Below are 17,339 nucleotides of genomic sequence, written 5' to 3'. Positions count from 1 at the left end.
GGGATGGATGTGATTTGTGTCCCCAGAGCAGTGAAGCAGTGAGAGCTCAGCACCAGCCCTGCTGCTTTCTGCCCTGCTTTGGGCCTTTGGGCAAAAACTTAAAAAAATATTTGAAGAGGCAAATGGCAGCACAGACACTGGATGTGAGCAAGTGGAAATCCTTTAGTAAACTGCTCTGTGCAAATGCTGAATTTGTTGATGTATTATCTTCAGAACATCTGCTTTTCTCCATCTGTATTGGTCTTCCCAAAGCCATGGCTTTCACAAGTTAATAGCAAGAAATATCGGATGAGCAAGCAAATATGTTTAGGGCTTGTATTATGAAGACAACACACAAAGAGAAAGAGATTCATCTTTTCATAATGCCACTTTTATAAAAGGCAATAAAAATACAGTGGCTTGTAAAGGGATAAACAGGCTGAATCCGAGCTGGTGCTGTGGAGTTGGGGACAAGAGCAAAGTGAAGGGAACCAAATTAATGCATAAAAAAGTGACAGAAAACCCAACCTCCAGCTATATTCTATGGCAAATGATCTGTCAGTGGGGAAAGATACATCTTAATAGCAGTTTCTGAAAGGAGATGAATACTGTATACAGAGCATTATAAGGCACGGTGTGATCTGAATCTTAATCAACAAGGGGAAATATAAATCTGAAAATAATAAAGATGAAATCTATATTGATGGTTAGGAGTAAAAGTACTGTATTTGCTGTAGTAAACGGTTTTAAGGTCCCAGGGAAAAAATTGTTCTAGAAAAGCTGTGGTAATTTAGTAGAGTTTCAATAGCTGGCACAGTGCCAGCATATTTTGGTGGCATTTAGCATGTCGCTATGGAAAAATTTAAAAAGCGAAAAGGGAAAAGGCAAAAAGCTGCTCCCTGGGCAGTGGTGGTGCTGGAAGAAAGGAGATTTTTTTTCCTGCTGGGCTGGCAAGGGCTGTGCTGGCATCCTGGCTTGGATACGACCACCTGGTGGGATATTCCTGCTCTGCTGAGCTGTTGTTGAGCAGAATAAACCACTTACCTTGTCCCTCTGGTGTCTCCAGTTACAAACAACAAGGCATCAACCTCCTAGGAGGCACACAGAACCTTTTCACATTGGAGATACACCTTTAAATGCCTTATTTTCTCATCCCCTGCCTGGGTGACAAATCGCTGTGCTGATAGTTAATGTAACTTATGCTTAACCTGCTTGTCACCTCCTTAATGCCTTACACGAAATTTGCTGCTCCTGTGATGGCCTTGTTACCCAGCAGATACAAACACTGGGACCCAGCAATGCTCTGGGAGCGTGGCTCTCCTCCCCTGCTGTGAAATCCCTCGCTCAGAGTCACCAGGGTTTGCAGGCAGCCAGTTTGACATGCAAGGGTGAGGAGCATGGGAGATCTGAGCCTGGTTCTGTGTTTCAAAGAGACTTTTCTACCTTTCTCCCTCCCCTCTCGTATGTTCCAAGAGTCGTGGTGGATATTTTTAGTGCCATTTTCGAGTAATCCTGTGTTTTGGGGAAAGCCTTGTGATGCTCATGCGATGCCTGGCTTGTTTGGGGGACTGGAGTGTGATGCTCAGAAATACATTTTGCATCTAAGGGCTTTGAGGTGAAATCTTTGTGTTTGGGGAGCAGCTGTAGCTTCAGAAGAGATGGGCAAGCTGGCACAGAGCCTGGGCCAGCTCCATCACCCAGCACTGTGGCTGCCAGGCAGGACAAGGCTGAGCTGGAAAAAAAACATTTATTTAGGACAACGATCCTGATTTTTGTTTGAGCATTTTTGTGGCTGCCCAGTGCTCAGCCCTGGCTGAGCTGAGGTCTGGAGGTCATCACTGAGGAGGTGGGGACTGAGGCTGCTGTTGATTTTTGAGGCTCACCTGGTTCCTTGTGTTTGGGAGCAAGTGAGGACTGTGATACCTTCTGGGAAGAGGCAGAAGCCAGACTGTGAGCTAATTTAAGTACTCTGAAGGGTGAGAGCAGTGCTGTCGTGGCTGTGCCCATCCTCTCTCCTTGCCATGAGTGATGGAGAAACCTGGAGAGCATCTTCACATCCTTTCCTGTTGAAACAGAAGTTTGGGCTCACTGGCTTTAAATTCACTGCATCCATGTGATATTTTCTCCTAAATTGCCCATCCCAGGTGTTTACTGAGTGCCTCTGCATCACCTGTAGGGCCTGATGGCTGCTTGCTGGTGGAAAAATGGTTGCAGAAATGGGGGTTTGAGAGCTTTCAGACCAGGACAATTTTATCTCCTCGGAGCCATGCTGACAAGCAAAGCTTATCTCAGGTTATTTTTGTGCCCATATTTTCCCAGGGCCTCACGAGCAGCCTCCCTGCTGCAGCAGTTACAGCAGGATACCTGGGGTTTATTCTCTGCAAAGGTTGGTAGTGACTCGGGGGCAATGGTGTCCTCTGCATTTAATTATTATTTCTTAAAAGCCCAAGATCAGTGGCTCCCTGTGGAGATATGCAGCCTGAATATTGATGGTCGTAAACCATGCCAGAAGGAAAAATGTGGGCTGCTCGCTGCTGGCAAATGGACTTTAAATCAACAGCCGAAGCAGTGTCGGTTCATAAAACCAGGATTTTTTTAGCCTTGAGGACAGAGGTACTTTAAATCCCAGCCTTCGGGTTCAGTGATCTGCTGGAGAACAAACATAAAACTTCACCACGAAGGACCTGACATCAGCACATATTTTTTGTGCCACGAGTATTCAAGGTAGCCCTTTTGGTTTTGCTCACTGTATGTGACATTCCCTTGTATTAAAACGACCTCGGTGGCAGCGGGAGGGAAAACTTACGACCCAAACGCTGCAGGAGGGGAAATTATTTACTGGGATAACTCCTGGAGACGTGGTGGCTGTTTGTGGTGGAAGTGGCAGGAGAGGCATTGGAGTGGCAGGGCTCCACTGCTGGTGGATGGAGTTCTCTTTGCCCTTCTCCAGGTTATTCCAGGTTTTAAGTGACCTCCAGCCTTATTACAGGGCTCAGTTTACAAAATGTGTTCCTCAGATGAGTTCAGTGGTGCTGTTCACCCAGGACAGTGTTGATTCCAGGTTTGATTCCATGGAAGCACATGCAGCTATCCGAGCTGCTGCGGTCTGACCTCAAGCCTTGGTGGAAGGTACCTGTGGGCTTTGCTGGAGCTGCAATCCCCAGCTCAGCCCCAGCTCCCTGTCCCTGCACAGCTCCCTGCTGGGGTCCTGGAAGTCCTCCCACCTGAATCTCAGAATCCCTGAGGTTGGAAAACACCTCTGATATCCTCAAGTCCAACCATTGACCCAGCACTACTGAGCCCATGTCCCTGAGAAACACATTTGGGGATCTGTGGGACACTTCCAGGGATGATGATCCCACTGCTTCCCTGGGCAGGCTGTTCCAATGCCTGGCCTCACTTTCAGTGAAGAAATTTTTCCTGATCTCCAATCTAAACCTCCCCAGGTGCAACTTGAGGCTGTTTTGTCTTGTCACTTGTTCCTTGGGAGGACAAACTGATCCCCACCTTAGGTGGATGGGCTGGCTCAGGACAGCCATGTGTCCTGTTTGTTTTTCATCACTCTGCTTCAAGCCCACAAACCTCCTCAGCCCTCCTCAGTTTTACCTTCTTTTCCCTGTATTTTTATTCTTTTTCTCCATTTTTTTTCCTACTGCAAGGCAAATAATCACAGCAGAGGATTTTCAAACACAGCACATCTGAAATAAGAAAAAACATCTTTTTGCCGGTCTGTTTAATATTTTCCCCACGTAAAGTGCACAGGTGGATCCATGTTTAACAGCACACTGCAAAAAAAATGGCAGAATATGTATAAAATACTGATTCAAATAGGTTTTCAGTCAAAACTTCTGGAAGAAAGTGACTGGTGCCTGCTAAATGCTGCACCAGGCATTCCCATGTTTCACCCTGGAGCTAAATTCAACCTGCTGGCAGCTTCCAGGAGCATGGATTTCTCTCTGAGCACCTCTGAGTGTCACCACTGGGAGACATCAAGTTCTCAGGGTTAATTTGGTTTCTTTCCCAGGTTCCAGCCAGCAGCTGGGTTGATGGAGAGGATCCAGGCCATAGCTCAGAACGTGTCAGACATTGCAATAAAGGTGGATCAGATTCTCCGGAACAGCCTCCTGAATGGGAAAGGTGAGTGGCCCTGGGGTCCCCACTCCAAACCCCCTGTGTGTTTTGCTGTGCCCATGGGAAGGTCCAACCATGACAAATTTGGTAAAAGTCCCAGAAATGGAGGCTGATCTTGAGGCTCCTTCCTTGGGAAACTCGTGCCTGCCAGGGGGGGACACGTGGTGACAAATCTGAGTGGCTGTCAGAAATAAATGCCAGGGAAAATGTGAAATTAAAGGTGAGGAGCGGTGCCAGCACAGGCACCTTGATAGAAGAATTTGGTGGTTTGGATCCAAATTCACAGAGGTTGGGATTCAGCACCAGGAGAGACATTTCCATCCCACTGTGGCACTGCTGGGAGGGCAGCTGGGCTCTGCAGATGTTTCCCCACATGGCTGCATGGTTCTTGGGGCTGAGGCAGGAGATCCTCCCACTGCCTCTTGCACCTCAAGCTTTTCAATGATGGGCAAAGGAGGGCTTAGAGGAGGGGTGGTGGCATTTATTCACCCAACCATGGGAGGAGAAAAGATCCTGATGCCTTTTTAGCCACTTTATGGCTTATTCTGGAACTCACCCTGGGGGATGAGTCTTCTGACAGCAGCTCAGCAGGACAGCTTTTATATCAAGCTTACAGCGTAAACTTGTCAAGTACTTCCCTAGATCCTGCAGCCTGCTTACAAGAGTGGGGATAGGTGGAACTTGGGGTCTGGACCAGGCAGAGGGCACAGGGAAGTGCTGGAAATGGACCTTCTGAGATTTAGGGAAGGGGGACATTCCTGGCATTGAAGCAGGGTGGTTTCCTCTGTTTTGTCTCTGATTTGGGAAGGATGCTGAAGCTGCTTCACATCTTGATGTCCTGCTCCATCCAGTGGGATGGGGCTCTCTCCTAGCACACCTGTGGCATCAAGGAACATCTTTGGGGGCTGCCAGCCCCATCCCATCCCATCCCATCCCATCCCATCCCATCCCATCCCATCCCATCCCATCCCATCCCATCCCATCCCATCCCATCCCATCCCAATCTCCTCACAGCATTTCTAGCTGCTCCTCTGTCACACCCCAGCTCTCCCCATACCCAAATTGTCTCTCTGCAGTGATGGAAGGCAGGAGGGATCAGTGTGAGGTGCCCCGGGACCCCAAGTACCCCGACTGTGCTGGGAAGGTGGAGGTGAGTTGGGGTTCCCTGACTGGGAGAGGGTCTCTGGCTGGGATGGAAGCTGCTGGGAGGGGAAGGGCCCAGAGCAGTGGCCCTGGGGGCTAAACTGGGAAGGGCAATGGGGAATGGGATGCTTTCCAGAATAGAATGTTTGTTAATATTGGAAAGGTGCAGTCCATTGACGGAGGAAGAGCAGAGCCAAAGGTGTGGAAAGCAAAGCAGGGCAGTGCTTTGATGAGAAAACACAAGGGAGGTGTCCAACCTTTTCTGGCAGCCTTTGCTACAGAAATGGGGTTGTTTTCCCCCAATAATTCCCTCCCCAAATGTACCTTTAGCTGGAGTGGTACAAAGCACTGAAGCCACAGAATGCAGTGGAATCAGCTGTGAGAGCATCTCTGCCTGCAGCCCTCCCTGCCTGCAGTTTGTGTGTTTAATGCCAGAAGCAAAGTGAGCAGAAAGCTCTGACACATCATCTCTGAATATCTGGAGCATTCCCTGGTGTCTGGGGAACAAGCCCAGCACTGCCCAGAGCAGCACCTCGTTCAGGTGTCCAGGACCTCCATCTCAAATCGGATGTCCTGCCTCACCCAGCCTGCTCTTCACACCAGAATGCAGCCTGGCACTTGGCCCAGAGCATGATGGCTTTGTCAGAGAGCACATTTACATCAGCTAATTAAAAGCATCGCCCTTTTCCCTCCTCTTCCCAACCTGCTTCAAGCTCACTCTTTTGCAGGGTTGAGTCTCCCTGAGAAGAAGTTGAAGGGTATAAGAAAATGATATTGGAGGGGGGCTGGATTTTTCACTTCCATGGGTGTTAGCCATCCTTTCCTTCCATGATTTGAGTAAATTCAGGGTGTAATGCAATTGTGGAAGGCTGTAATCCCATCTCCCCTCCTGGTGATTGCTGTGCTTTACAGATTGGGCACAGCAACCAGTCCCTGAGCAGATTTGTTTTTGTAGTTGAATTAGGAAGAGGCTGGCAAGAGCCTTTGTGGGGGATGATAAATCGCTGCTCTGGTCCCTGGTTATTCTCCTCAGTGTGAAATCATCCCTGGGGACTGCTGGCAGATCTGTCTCCCTGCCCTGCTGCTCCAGGGGCGATGAGATCAGCAGCTCCCCAGCAAAGCCAGCCAGAAGAAATCCCTGTGGCCCATCATCTCCTGGGGATCAATGGCTGTGCCCTCAGGGAAGAATGGAACCAGTGCTAGAAACCCAGGGAGTCCCCAGCAAACCCTGCTGGCTCTTCCTCTGCCCAGCATTCCCTGAAGGCACCGAGGGGTGAACATCAGCCCGTGGCTGTATTTGCAGCCCTTTCTCCACCCTCTGCCCTTCATTTTTATCCCCCAGACAGAGAAAGGGGACGGAGATCAGAGGTTTTCCACAGCAGTGGCAGCTGGCAGGGCCGGCACATCTCCTCCCTGAGCCCCACGTGTTCCTTTGCCCCTTGCAGTGGATGAGGGCCCGCTGGACCTCTGACCCCTGCTATGCGTTTTTTGGCGTGGATGGCACCGAGTGCTCCTTCCTCATCTACCTCAGCGAGGTCGAGTGGTTCTGTCCCCCCCTGCCCTGGCGAAACCGGACGGTGGCCGTGCCCTCGCCGCCGCCGCCGCCGCGGGTGCAGGTAAGGTGGGCCCAGCCTGGCTCCTGCTGGGCTGGGGGCTTTAGGGGAGGCATTGGTGTTGAGGCTGCTGGAAATAAACATCAGTGTCAGCGGGGCCATGATGCCTCTCGTGGGTTTTTTTCATAGAATGACAGGATGGTTGGTGTTGGAAGGGATCTTTATGGGTAGGGACACCTTGCAGTAGAATGGGTTGTTCCAGGCCCTGCCTGACCTGGCCTTGAATGTTTCAAGGGATGGAGCATCCACTGCTTCTCTTTGTGACCTGTGCCCGTGTTTTATCACCCTCACCATGAAAAGTTTCCTCTTTATATCTAGTCTGAGTCAACTCTCTTAGTTTAAAGCCATCGCTCCTTGTCCTGTTGCAACAGACCCTGCTAAAATGTCTGTTCTTGTCTTTTTATAAGCCCCTGTAAGTATTGACAGGTTGCAAAAAGATCTCTCTGGAGCCTTCTCTGTCCAGGCTGAGCACCCCCAGCTCCCTCAGTCTGTCTCCACAGCACAGATGCTTCATCCCTCCGATCATTTTTGTGGCCTCCTCTGGACCCACTCCAACACTCCCGTACCTTTCCTCTCCTGAGGAATCAGGCTCTCATGAGCCCTGGGCGCAGTGGGATCCCTCTGGGGTTTGGGACATGAAGTGGAGGAGCTGTGACAGCTCCAGGGGAGCAGGAAGGACTCAGATCACCTCTGCTGAGATGGACAAATACCCTGGGCAGCCCAGGGACTCCTCTGGCAGCCGCTTTCCCTACACTCACCATGCAGAGCGTGCTCCTTCCCTAGGCAGCATTCCGGAGGGACCTGGCTCGCCTGCTGGAGCTCATCGGCACGGGCAAGGAGTCCCTGAGCTTCATGAAGAAGAGGATCCGGCACCTGGCCCAGCAGTGGCTGCGGGCGGCGCGGCGCCTCGAGCAGAAGCTGGCGGGACGGCAGCGGGACCAGAAACACGTACGGGGGGTTCTCAGGGAACAGAGGGGGAAGCTGAGCCCGGGGACAGCTGGGATGGGAGCCAGCTGGGAGGAAATCTGTTTATGGAAGTGTGTGGGTCTGTAGGGGTGGTCTGTCACCCTACCACAGGCATTTGGGATGTGGCAGGACTGGTGTTGCTGAGCAATGGGGTGGATTTTGGAAATGGGTCCTGGTGGGTGGAGATGGCATCCAGTTCCACTAGAGTCTGACAGGTCCTCTGAGGATAAGCTGAGGTTGCTGGCATTCCTGTTGGTGTTTTTGTTGTACCTTTTCCTTTGGCCTCTGTGTGCTGGGAAATCCAGCTCCAGCCCATGGTTCAGACTATGATGGACATGGAGAACATGAACCAGGCCCTGGGACACAGAGTGGCACTCAGAGGGAGCTGCCAAGCTCTGACCAGTGAGCCTGTGCTAATTGGACATAGATCATTTGTCTGCACACCTGACTGAGCTTCCTGAGTAATTACAGCCTGCCAAGGAGCTGGAGGGAATCAAAAATTCATCCCATAAGTCATTCTGGGCTGGAAAACTCAAATTGTCCCTTTCCCCAGTGCTGATCCCTCTCCTTGTCTCTGCAGATCTTGATCCATATTGGCTTCCTGACAGAGGAGTCAGGGGATGTTTTCAGCCCGCGGGTGCTGAAGGGAGGCCCTCTGGGTGAGATGGTGCAGTGGGCTGACATCCTGGCTGCCCTCTTCATGCTGGGACACAGCCTGAGGGTCACGGTCTCCCTGAAGGAGCTGCAGAGGTGGGTGCTGGGTTGCATTCAGGTATTAGGTGGAAGCACCAGGTCCAAAAAGGCTGGGGGAGGCTCTTTGCCCACCTGCATCTCAGACAGGGCTGGTGCTGTACTGTGCCACCAGCACCATGGCTAGGAGAGATCCCATCCTTCGACATCCTAGGAAAGTGGGAAGGACTGGTGTGAAGTGATGCTTTGCATGGAGCTGATGTGGACATACCTGGAGTGGGGCTCTGCTCTGTGGCTTCAGCACACAGAGCATCACCAGCACACAGCATCACCTGTGTCCCCTGACACCTGCCTGGAGCTGGCCACGGGAAAACTCCCTTTCCCACCCCATTCCCCAGGGATGCTCCCTGCTGGGCTCCTTCCTTCCTGCCTGCCTGCCTTCCTGCCTTCCTGCCTGCCTGCCTGCCTGCCTGCCACTACCAGGGAAATTGCAAATTAGACGGTTTAGAAATCAAGAAGAGCCTGAAGCTTCTTCGGGGACTGGGCAGGCTTTGGGAGATGCTAAGCCAGCGCTGGCCACATAATGAGCCATGCTGAAAAGGGAGTGAAAAAACCCCAACAATCCTGGATAAAAACAACAAAAACCCCCAACTCAGTCTCTGAAGCATTCCGAATTAATGAATGGAATTAGCTCCTAACTAATTAACTAAAAAAAAAAACCAACCTGGTCCTAATGCAAGAGGCAGCATCTCCTCAAAGAGGAGGGAATGATGTACGAAATGATAGCCATGTACTCAAGGATGAAAGGAACTAATGGCTGGGAGGGTTGTGTTGTTGCTGTTGTATGGTTCTTGTTTGTGTTTTTAATGACAAACCTCATGGTGGTTGTTCAGGGAGGGGAAGGAGCTGCCGGGGTCTCACGGGGTGGTTTTGCAGCACCCGTTTTCCTCTGCAAGTGACTCTGGTGACAGCTGCCCTGTGCCTGTAGTATTTTGCCTTTGCCAGAAGCCTGGGAGCTTCCAGGTCACTTGGCAGTGATGAGAGCTCCTCTTGGGACGTGGATTTGGATGTGTTCCTAGAGATGCCATCTCTTCCCCTTTGTAGCTGAGATGGGAAGTGTGTGAGCCGGGCTGGGGCTGCACATCTTGCCCTTCTCTGTGTCCCAGAAAGTGTCCCCACCTCCCCGAGCACGTGTCCTGTGCCTGGCTTTGTGATGTTTCAAATGCTGGACACACACACCAAGTGCTCACTTCCATATTGATGGGCTGGGGTGAGACAGGACCTGGGGATGGAACCACATCCCCTCTGTCCCTTTGGAGACCAAGCCCAGCACCTGGGGGGTCGCCACTGGCACCTTGGTGCAGCCCATCAAGAGATGGTTTAATGGGATGTCACGAGGGGCAGAGGTTCTGTGCCAGGGGTGCCAGTGGTGCCAGCAATCCTGGTGCCTGCAGATCTCTCAGTGACATTCCTGCTGCTGGGCTGGTGCCTCTAAGGAGTGCTGGAAAAAGCTTTTGCCTGACCAGGAGTGACTGGGAGGCTTAGCAGAACGTGTGTAATTAGTCCTGAGGCCTGCTAAGAGTTAATCTTGGGCTCTTCCTTAAAGCCTGGAGGGGGTTTTACCTGTGGCCACAGCTTTGGGGAGGGGTTGCAGAGAGCCAGAGATGCACAAAGGGCTGGAGCTGGGCTGCAGGGATGCAGCAAAGCTAAATCCCTGTCACGGGGAAGCGTCAGCCCGGGGACTCTGATTCCTTATCCCTCCTGCCTTCTGCACCCTCCTGAAGCAGCAAAGCTTTGTGCCTCTGCAGACTGGGCCTGAATTTGTCCTCTCCCACGCTGTGTGTCTCTTGCTGGCCCTGCAGCAGGACAGGCAGCAGTGTTGGGGTGGGTTTGGGGATATTTTACTCCAGCAGTGTGAAACGTTGAATCCATCCTTGTGTATTTTTCTTTGGCAACCCCTGCTCTTTTCATGGCTGGGAGCTGTAGCTGCTCCCACCCAGCAAAGCCTTCACTGGAGTCCATAAATTATTCAGCAAAGATTAACCTCTCTCCTGATGTGTTGGTTTTTTTGGGTTTTTTTTTTGTCTCTCCAAATTTCTGAGCTGATTTTTCTGCATGTATTGATCACTGGCAAGGGATCACTGGAAGATTTGCCTGCATACACTTCAGCCAGCGGTTATCTGAGAGTTGTTCATGATTAGCATCTGTATTGATTGCAATGCAGCAGTGCATGGATTGGGTCTGGATTGGATCAGGAGTGCTGAGGATCAGGAATATGAAGGAGGGGAAGTAAGGCCCTGATCAAAAAAGCTGGTGATGGAGGGCTGGGGGTGAAAACATGTTGGGAGTGTGACCCTGTGTGCTGGGCACATCTCCCTGGCCAGCAGTGAGGGGCAGGGGTGTCAAATGGTTCTTCCTTTGTTTTAGGGACTGATGCTAACCTGAAACAAAGATAAGGAGCTCAGGGAATCTGCCGGCTTCATCCCCAGCTCAGCACTGTCCAAATATCCCTGCGAGGTCTGAGATCACAGCCACAGAGCTCCGCCCTGGTTTTCCAGGACCACTTTATTTGGGTTATCTTTTATCCACTACCGACTTTAAAGATCTGTGAATTCCACTGCCGAGTCCTACCAGGGGCTATTTCTTCTCCTGTTGTTGAGCTAAGCGCAGGTGTTTGCTCTCCTTTGAACCCCCAGTGAATTTGTGAGCTGCTTCTGGTGCCTCTGGAGAGTCAAGGGGTGAAACACTGAGTTATCTGTTCCCTTCCAACCCAAAACCATTCCGTGTTTCTATGTGCATCTTCCCAGGAGGAAAATGAACTGCCGAGCTGGAGCGGGGAGCCAGGAGCTGTTTTCTCTCTGAGATTTGTGCTGGGTGGGCAGCCAGCAGCATTTTGAGCCTTGTCTTGAAGCAGGGAGGGAAGAAACATCCCAAATGTGAACGCCAACACTTGAATCTTGCTGAAGACCCCTGGTGCTGTGTTGGTAGCCCAAAAGTGCTTTCAGGGAGGTGAGAAACCAGGCCAGTGTTGGTGTTGTTGCTTGCTAGGGGAGGAGTGGGAAGTGCCTGAAAGCTCTGAGCTGGGTTGGTAATGAGGCAGCTCATGAGTAGATGCTGGAAAATTACAAGCAGCGCTTTGGAGCAATGGCTGTGCCCGCAAAAAAAAAGCTTTAATAAGCTGAGGCTTTTCCTCTGGAGCACCTGTGCCCTGGGGTCAGGCAGGAAGGATCCTGTCAGCCTTTTCCCTGGGAGAAGCAGCACAAGGGGCACCCCTGGAAGCTCCAGATCCTTCCCTGGTCCTTGAGCCATGGGAGTGGTCATGTTGGCGTGTCCAACTGCTTTTCTGGGGCTAAGGGAGAGGCTGGGGGAGAAGTGTCTGCACAGCTGTGAGCTGCTGGGGAGTTCAGAAAAGCGCTGAAATGTGCTTTTCTCAATGGTCCCCTCGAAATTAACTGCTCATAAAGCAGGACAGAAAGTCGAAGAAAATGGGATTTGATGCCTCTTGGGGTCAGGGCTTTACAAAGTGTTCCCGGAGCTTAATTGCTCCTGTGTCAAGTTCTGGACTCTTAATTCTGGTCCTGGCAAAGCGCTGGATTTGAAGCACGTGTCTGTATCCGGTGCTGGCAGCCCTTTCCCTGCTGTGGCCAGTGTGTGCTTTGGATGCTGAGCCACCCTCCCTGGGGTGGGCTGGATGGAGCCTTGGAGCTGTGGTGGGATGAGGCTCTGCTCCCACTGCCCCCGCTCTCCTCTCAGTGCCTGGCACACAGCAAGAGCTGCGATTTTCCTGCACTTTCCACTCTCACTGAGGTGTGCTCAGGCTGCAAAAAGGGCAGCTCAGATGGAAATACGACGTCCAGAAAGCACATTTCTAATTGTCTCCTGGCAGATAAAAGCCATCTTTCTGTCTTGCATCTGTTCACATGAAAACCTGCGCCATGCCCAGGCTCTGGCTTCACTCCCCTCGCCAGCTGGCAAAACCAGTCCTGCTGTTGTGTGGGAGAGAAAGGAACTGCTCGTGGAAACAGCCAGAAGTGGCCAGATCCGTGTGATCCTGATGGAGCTGCACAGAGAGGCTGTGGATTGATCAGCTCTGCACTGGTGGGGAGGAATCTTCAGCCTTTAACAGAGCTTCAGGTGCTCCTGGTACTCGAGTCCAACCTGGCCTTGGGCACTCCCCTGGATGGAGCAGCCACAGCTTCTCTGGGCAGCCTCTGCCAGGGCCTCATCTTCCTCACAAGGAAGAATTTCTTCTTTTTTTTGGAGCTCCTGTGACAGCAGAACAGTCCCAGGGTCTGTCCAGGCACCACCAGCATGTTAGTGCTCAGTTTCTGCTGCTCCCTGCAGGAATCCAAGTATTGATTTCTCCTTTCCTGGGAAGTTCCTTCATGTTTGCTGAATCCACAACCACAAAGAAGTGTTTGTTCTGGCACCATCCTGTGCATCTCTAGGTCCTGGAAATAAATAAATGGATAACAGAACTTCCCCCCTGCATGGGGCTGTGTCATACAAGATCAATGATGGACCAGAGAAACAGTCCAGGTGCACCTTGCAAAAGTGAAACCATTGCAGGTGCTGAAATTGCTTGGAAATCCTCCTTTCCAGGGAGTGCTCATTCCAGCAGGGGGAAGAGCAGAGGGCAGGCAGTAGGATGTTCATTTTGTGGGCTTAGATTTGCACTTGTTGGTTGTGATTGGGTTGTCACAGACCCCTGCGATCTGCTCAGGCCTGGCTCTGACACCTTTCACCCCTGGATAACATCCCAGTGCCTGCTGGGCTCTCACAGCCATGGAAAAGGTGAGGGAGCAGCGAGGACAGGATCCCTGCTCTGTTCTCAGCCTTTGCTGATGGCAGCAGATGTGGGCAGAGAAAATGCAATTAAATATAATACAGAATATTGGCCCAGGCTGCCAGGAGATGCCCATGAGATCCATTCAGTGCTGGACTTCTCAGCACCAGGAGCGATAATGCGGAAAGAAACGTTGGGTTAATTTGAAAATAGGTCAATGGGATGTAAAGATAACCCCGCATCATCTGACTCCAGAGCGCCTGCACCGTGCCCAGGGAGGGGATGGTCCCCTGGCTGATTAAAGTACCTCTGAGAGGAAAATAGCAGGACAAGAAGCTGCTGGAGATTTATTCTGGAGTAGGCACAGCTGGTGGAGGCAGCTGGCGGAGAGGCGAGCGCGGCATCCGCTTGGATGGGAGCGGCTCCGGCTGCTCCCTCGCGGAGAGAAGCCAGGGCTCCGCCGACGCTCTGATCTGGGATTGGGGATGGGATGAGCCCCTGGATGGCCAGCCAGAGGTGCTGAACTGGTCACCACCCTTGGCTGGTCTGGGAGGGGAGGTTTCCCCAGGGGCTGGCATCGGGTGGTTTCCAGAGCAGGTCCCTGGGCTGCGAAGGAGGCGTTTGCGCTCATCAATTTTATTTACGTAATTTCAAGCGCCATTAATAGTACATGGCACGAGGAAAAATCAGGGAAATTGCACTCCAACCATGAGTGAAATTGGGTTTAGTAGAAAATTAGTTGACTTAACTGGCAAATGATGAAAGCCTGAATAAAGAATGTTTAAATAAGGAGGAATAAAAAAAAAAAAATTCTCCCCCCACCCCCATCTCAGAAGTGCAGGCTGGATTTGCATGAGTGGAATATTAAAATCAGTGGTTATAAAGTGTTTAGGGAGGATAAAGGGGGTAAAATGAAGAGATGTTCTGCTCAAAGCCACTGCTCCTGCTCTCAGAGCTCTCAGAGCTATTCCAGCCACGTAGCCATGGCACAGAGTATAAATGGATGTGGCAAGTCCTGAGCACCTGGAGAGGGGATGTGTGGCAGATTGCGGTGCTGATGGGAGCTGGGAGAGTCAGACCTGCTCTCCCCAACTTGTGGGAACTTTTCTGGAGGCTTCAGCATGAGTTACACTAATTGCTGCCTCCTGCAGCCCCTCGTCAAGCTTGGTTAGGGCTTCCTTAAATTACAGATTATTTTGTAGTGCAGTGGCTTGTGTGACATGTACCAGCTAGAGGATGGTGTGTGCTGCAAGCACAGTGTAATGGTTTGGGGATTTTTAGTTAAATACAAGGTTTATGGATTGGTTCCACCACAGTGCGGGCTGGTGTAAATCACTGTCTGATGACTGAGGGGAAAGCAGCATTGTGTGAGCAAATGTGTTGTTTAGAATTCCATCTCTACAAAATCCTGGCTTAAAAATTCCCCTTCAGCCTTCCCGGGAGGTTGTGTCTCCTTGGTGCCCTATTTATTGTACCGAGGTGGCTGTGGGAGGTGAGAGCCTTTCCATTCCTGCCATCTTCCCAATCAGTCCTGTCGTGTAAAATTGTGCATAAAAGTGACAAAACTGCAACCTGTTCCCCCTGCGGCATCCCCGGCCAGGCCGCCCTGAGCTGCTGCTGAGATTCCTTGTGACAAGAGCAATGAAGCAGCTGCAAAAGCAGCTCTTCATCTTAAATTGAAATTCTCTCTTTTTCCTGGCTTTGGCCAGCGAGGTTGTTCCACATTTACACATTTTCTGGAGTCCCTGGCATGGTCAGGAGTTTGGGGTGACCCTTCACCAGTGTCAGGTTGGGATGGGGCTGGATCTTGGTGCTCAGTGCTCAAGGACTCAGAACCACATCAGAATCATAGGAAAGGAATCATAGAAAAGTCTGAGTTCAGAGAGACTTTTTAAAGGTCTTCTGGTCCAGACCCTGGCAGTGAACAGGGGCATCTTCCACCAGATCAGGTTCAGAAGAACAGGGAGGTGTGGACAGAAGCCAACCAAGAGCCCTTTATCATATTTCTTATGGTCAGCTGGCCCTGTGTGGCCCCTTCTGATGTTAGTGAGAGACTGGAGGGCAAATCCTTGTGATGATTGTGTCCCTGGATGGGAAAGCCATGGATTTCCTCTGGAAACATCCATGGGACTGATAGGTGAAATGCTGAAGGGCTCAGCAAGGGGTGAGCACCTTATGGAAGTGCTCCTCAGAGGATGGACTGTGGGGCTGTGGGTCCATTTGTGCTTCAGCTGAGGAACAGATAAACCCAGGTAGGGCTGGGAAGGGAATTCTCAGGTTCAGAATGGAAAATGCAGAGAAATTAAGAGAACCAGTAAGAGAAAAAAAGATTCAAAGCCTGGGAGTGTAAAACCAGAGCAGAACTTTTATTCCTTAAAGAAAAGAAAATACCTACAGGCATGGCTGGGATAAATTCCCATCTCTAAAGAGGGGTTTGGAGTAAGTGAGGAGCCCAGAAGAAAACAAAGACAGACGTCCTGGCAGGCAGGAGCTAAGGGTGAGATTTCTGAGCTCAGACTTGTGAAATGAAACAGGAATTCCTCAGCCTTGTTGGAAGGACTGAGAACAAAACGGGACAACTGCGTGGTGGGAGTGAGACAGCCTGGGTGGACCAAATCAGCTCAGCAGTTTGGTTTTCCATGAGGATGCTGCTGCTTTTTGTGTGTGAGTGGAATTATGAGGATGAAGAATTATCATCTTTAGGAGGAAAAACAAAATACAAGAGCATTAAAACTGCAGAGTGAATCAGCCCCTGAGCAAACTGGCACTGGGAAATCACAAGTACAAGCAACATGGATTTTTGAGAAACCTGCTGAAGCTGGAAGGTGTCACGGGGGGTTTTTTTTCTGAGAAGGAGGAAACATGGTCCAGACAAGCAGATGGGCTGTCAGGCTGACATCAGTGGTACACTTGGTGGAACAGCTTTGGAGAGAGGGATTCTTCAGTTCACAGAGGTAATTGGAAATTGAAGGAGACACACAACAGGTTTACCAGCCCTGTATCTTGCTGGATTAATCACATCTCACCCTGGAAGTGAGATAACTGATGGTCTTGATAAAGAGATTGCAGTCAGTCGAGTTTGTCTGGATTTTCATAATGCATTTTATCCACTGGAGGAGGGAAGAAGGGCTGAGTGTGGCTGTTTGTAAGGAACTGGCTGGAAACCCCCTGAGTGAGACCCAGGGCCCAGCTGTCCCTGTTTTATGGAATTATTTCATAGATGGGACCAAAAGTGAGAAATATGAATGAAATGTGCCCAACATCCAAGGACAAGCATTGCCAGCAGAGTCAAGGAGAAGCTGAGAGTGCTTTGGGATGTGGTGGGTAAGGAGTGGAATAAGAAAAACATTCCAGGGTGTTCTGGGAGGGATGTAGATCTGGGAACAGGGAGCTTTAGGCTCAGCTGGGAGCCTTGCAGGCAGAGAGGAGAGGAAAGATGTGGCTTTACAAGTCTGTCACTGGTGTGACTGCAATGAAAGCAAACGAAATCTGGTGTCTTCAACAGGAGAGGTCCAAGGGAGGGTGTGTGGTGAATGGGATGCTGGTGAGCCCTGGCTGGGAATGCTGTGCCTCACAGTCCATCTGGGAGGAGCAGGAACTCAGCTGGAGCAGGTGCAAAGATGGGGAGGGACCAGAACTCTCCAGATCTTTGGCCTGGGAAATAAAAACCGGAGGGAGGAGAACCATCTGTGTTCCCCTCCATCAAAGAGCAGCTGTTGGATGGCTCCTGCTCAGCAGGGAAAGCAGTGTTTGTGCTGCAGGCCTTTGGTGGTGCTGGGGGCTGATCCTTCTGCTTCTCCCCAGTCACTTAGGGGTGCCTCCAGGACGGGGGAACTGCCCCTTGACCAGTCCTCTGCCTTTCGACCTGATTTACACCGACTACCACGGCCTCCAGCAGATGAAGCAGCATATGGGGCTCTCCTTTAAGAAATACAGGTAAGCAAAGCCACTGCCTGCTCTTGTTCTCCATTTCATTAATTAGCAAGCAAAGATTAATGCTAATGACCAATCCAATTTTATGTTTGATTTTT

At 50.9% G+C, this 17,339-nt stretch overlaps 1 protein-coding gene across 1 annotated transcript in view; it reads left to right on the top strand.

The window, feature by feature from the left end:
- Positions 1–17,339, top strand: part of MGAT5B (alpha-1,6-mannosylglycoprotein 6-beta-N-acetylglucosaminyltransferase B) — a 65,294-nt gene that overhangs the window by 32,637 nt on the left and 15,318 nt on the right. The window contains exons 4-9 of the mRNA XM_086857736.1: positions 4,004–4,116; positions 5,187–5,260; positions 6,699–6,869; positions 7,650–7,814; positions 8,413–8,582; positions 17,113–17,244. Of these exons, the coding sequence (XP_086713862.1) occupies positions 4,004–4,116; positions 5,187–5,260; positions 6,699–6,869; positions 7,650–7,814; positions 8,413–8,582; positions 17,113–17,244 (825 nt within the window). The remainder of the gene's footprint in view (positions 1–4,003; positions 4,117–5,186; positions 5,261–6,698; positions 6,870–7,649; positions 7,815–8,412; positions 8,583–17,112; positions 17,245–17,339) is intronic.

Source organism: Cyanistes caeruleus, chromosome 19 (assembly GCF_971803275.1).
Source record: "Cyanistes caeruleus chromosome 19, bCyaCae1.hap1.1, whole genome shotgun sequence".
In the NCBI taxonomy this organism is placed as follows: Eukaryota; Metazoa; Chordata; class Aves; order Passeriformes; family Paridae; genus Cyanistes; species Cyanistes caeruleus.
The sequence above is the reverse complement of the archived record's forward strand: the minus strand, read 5'-3'. Positions and strand labels throughout refer to the sequence as shown.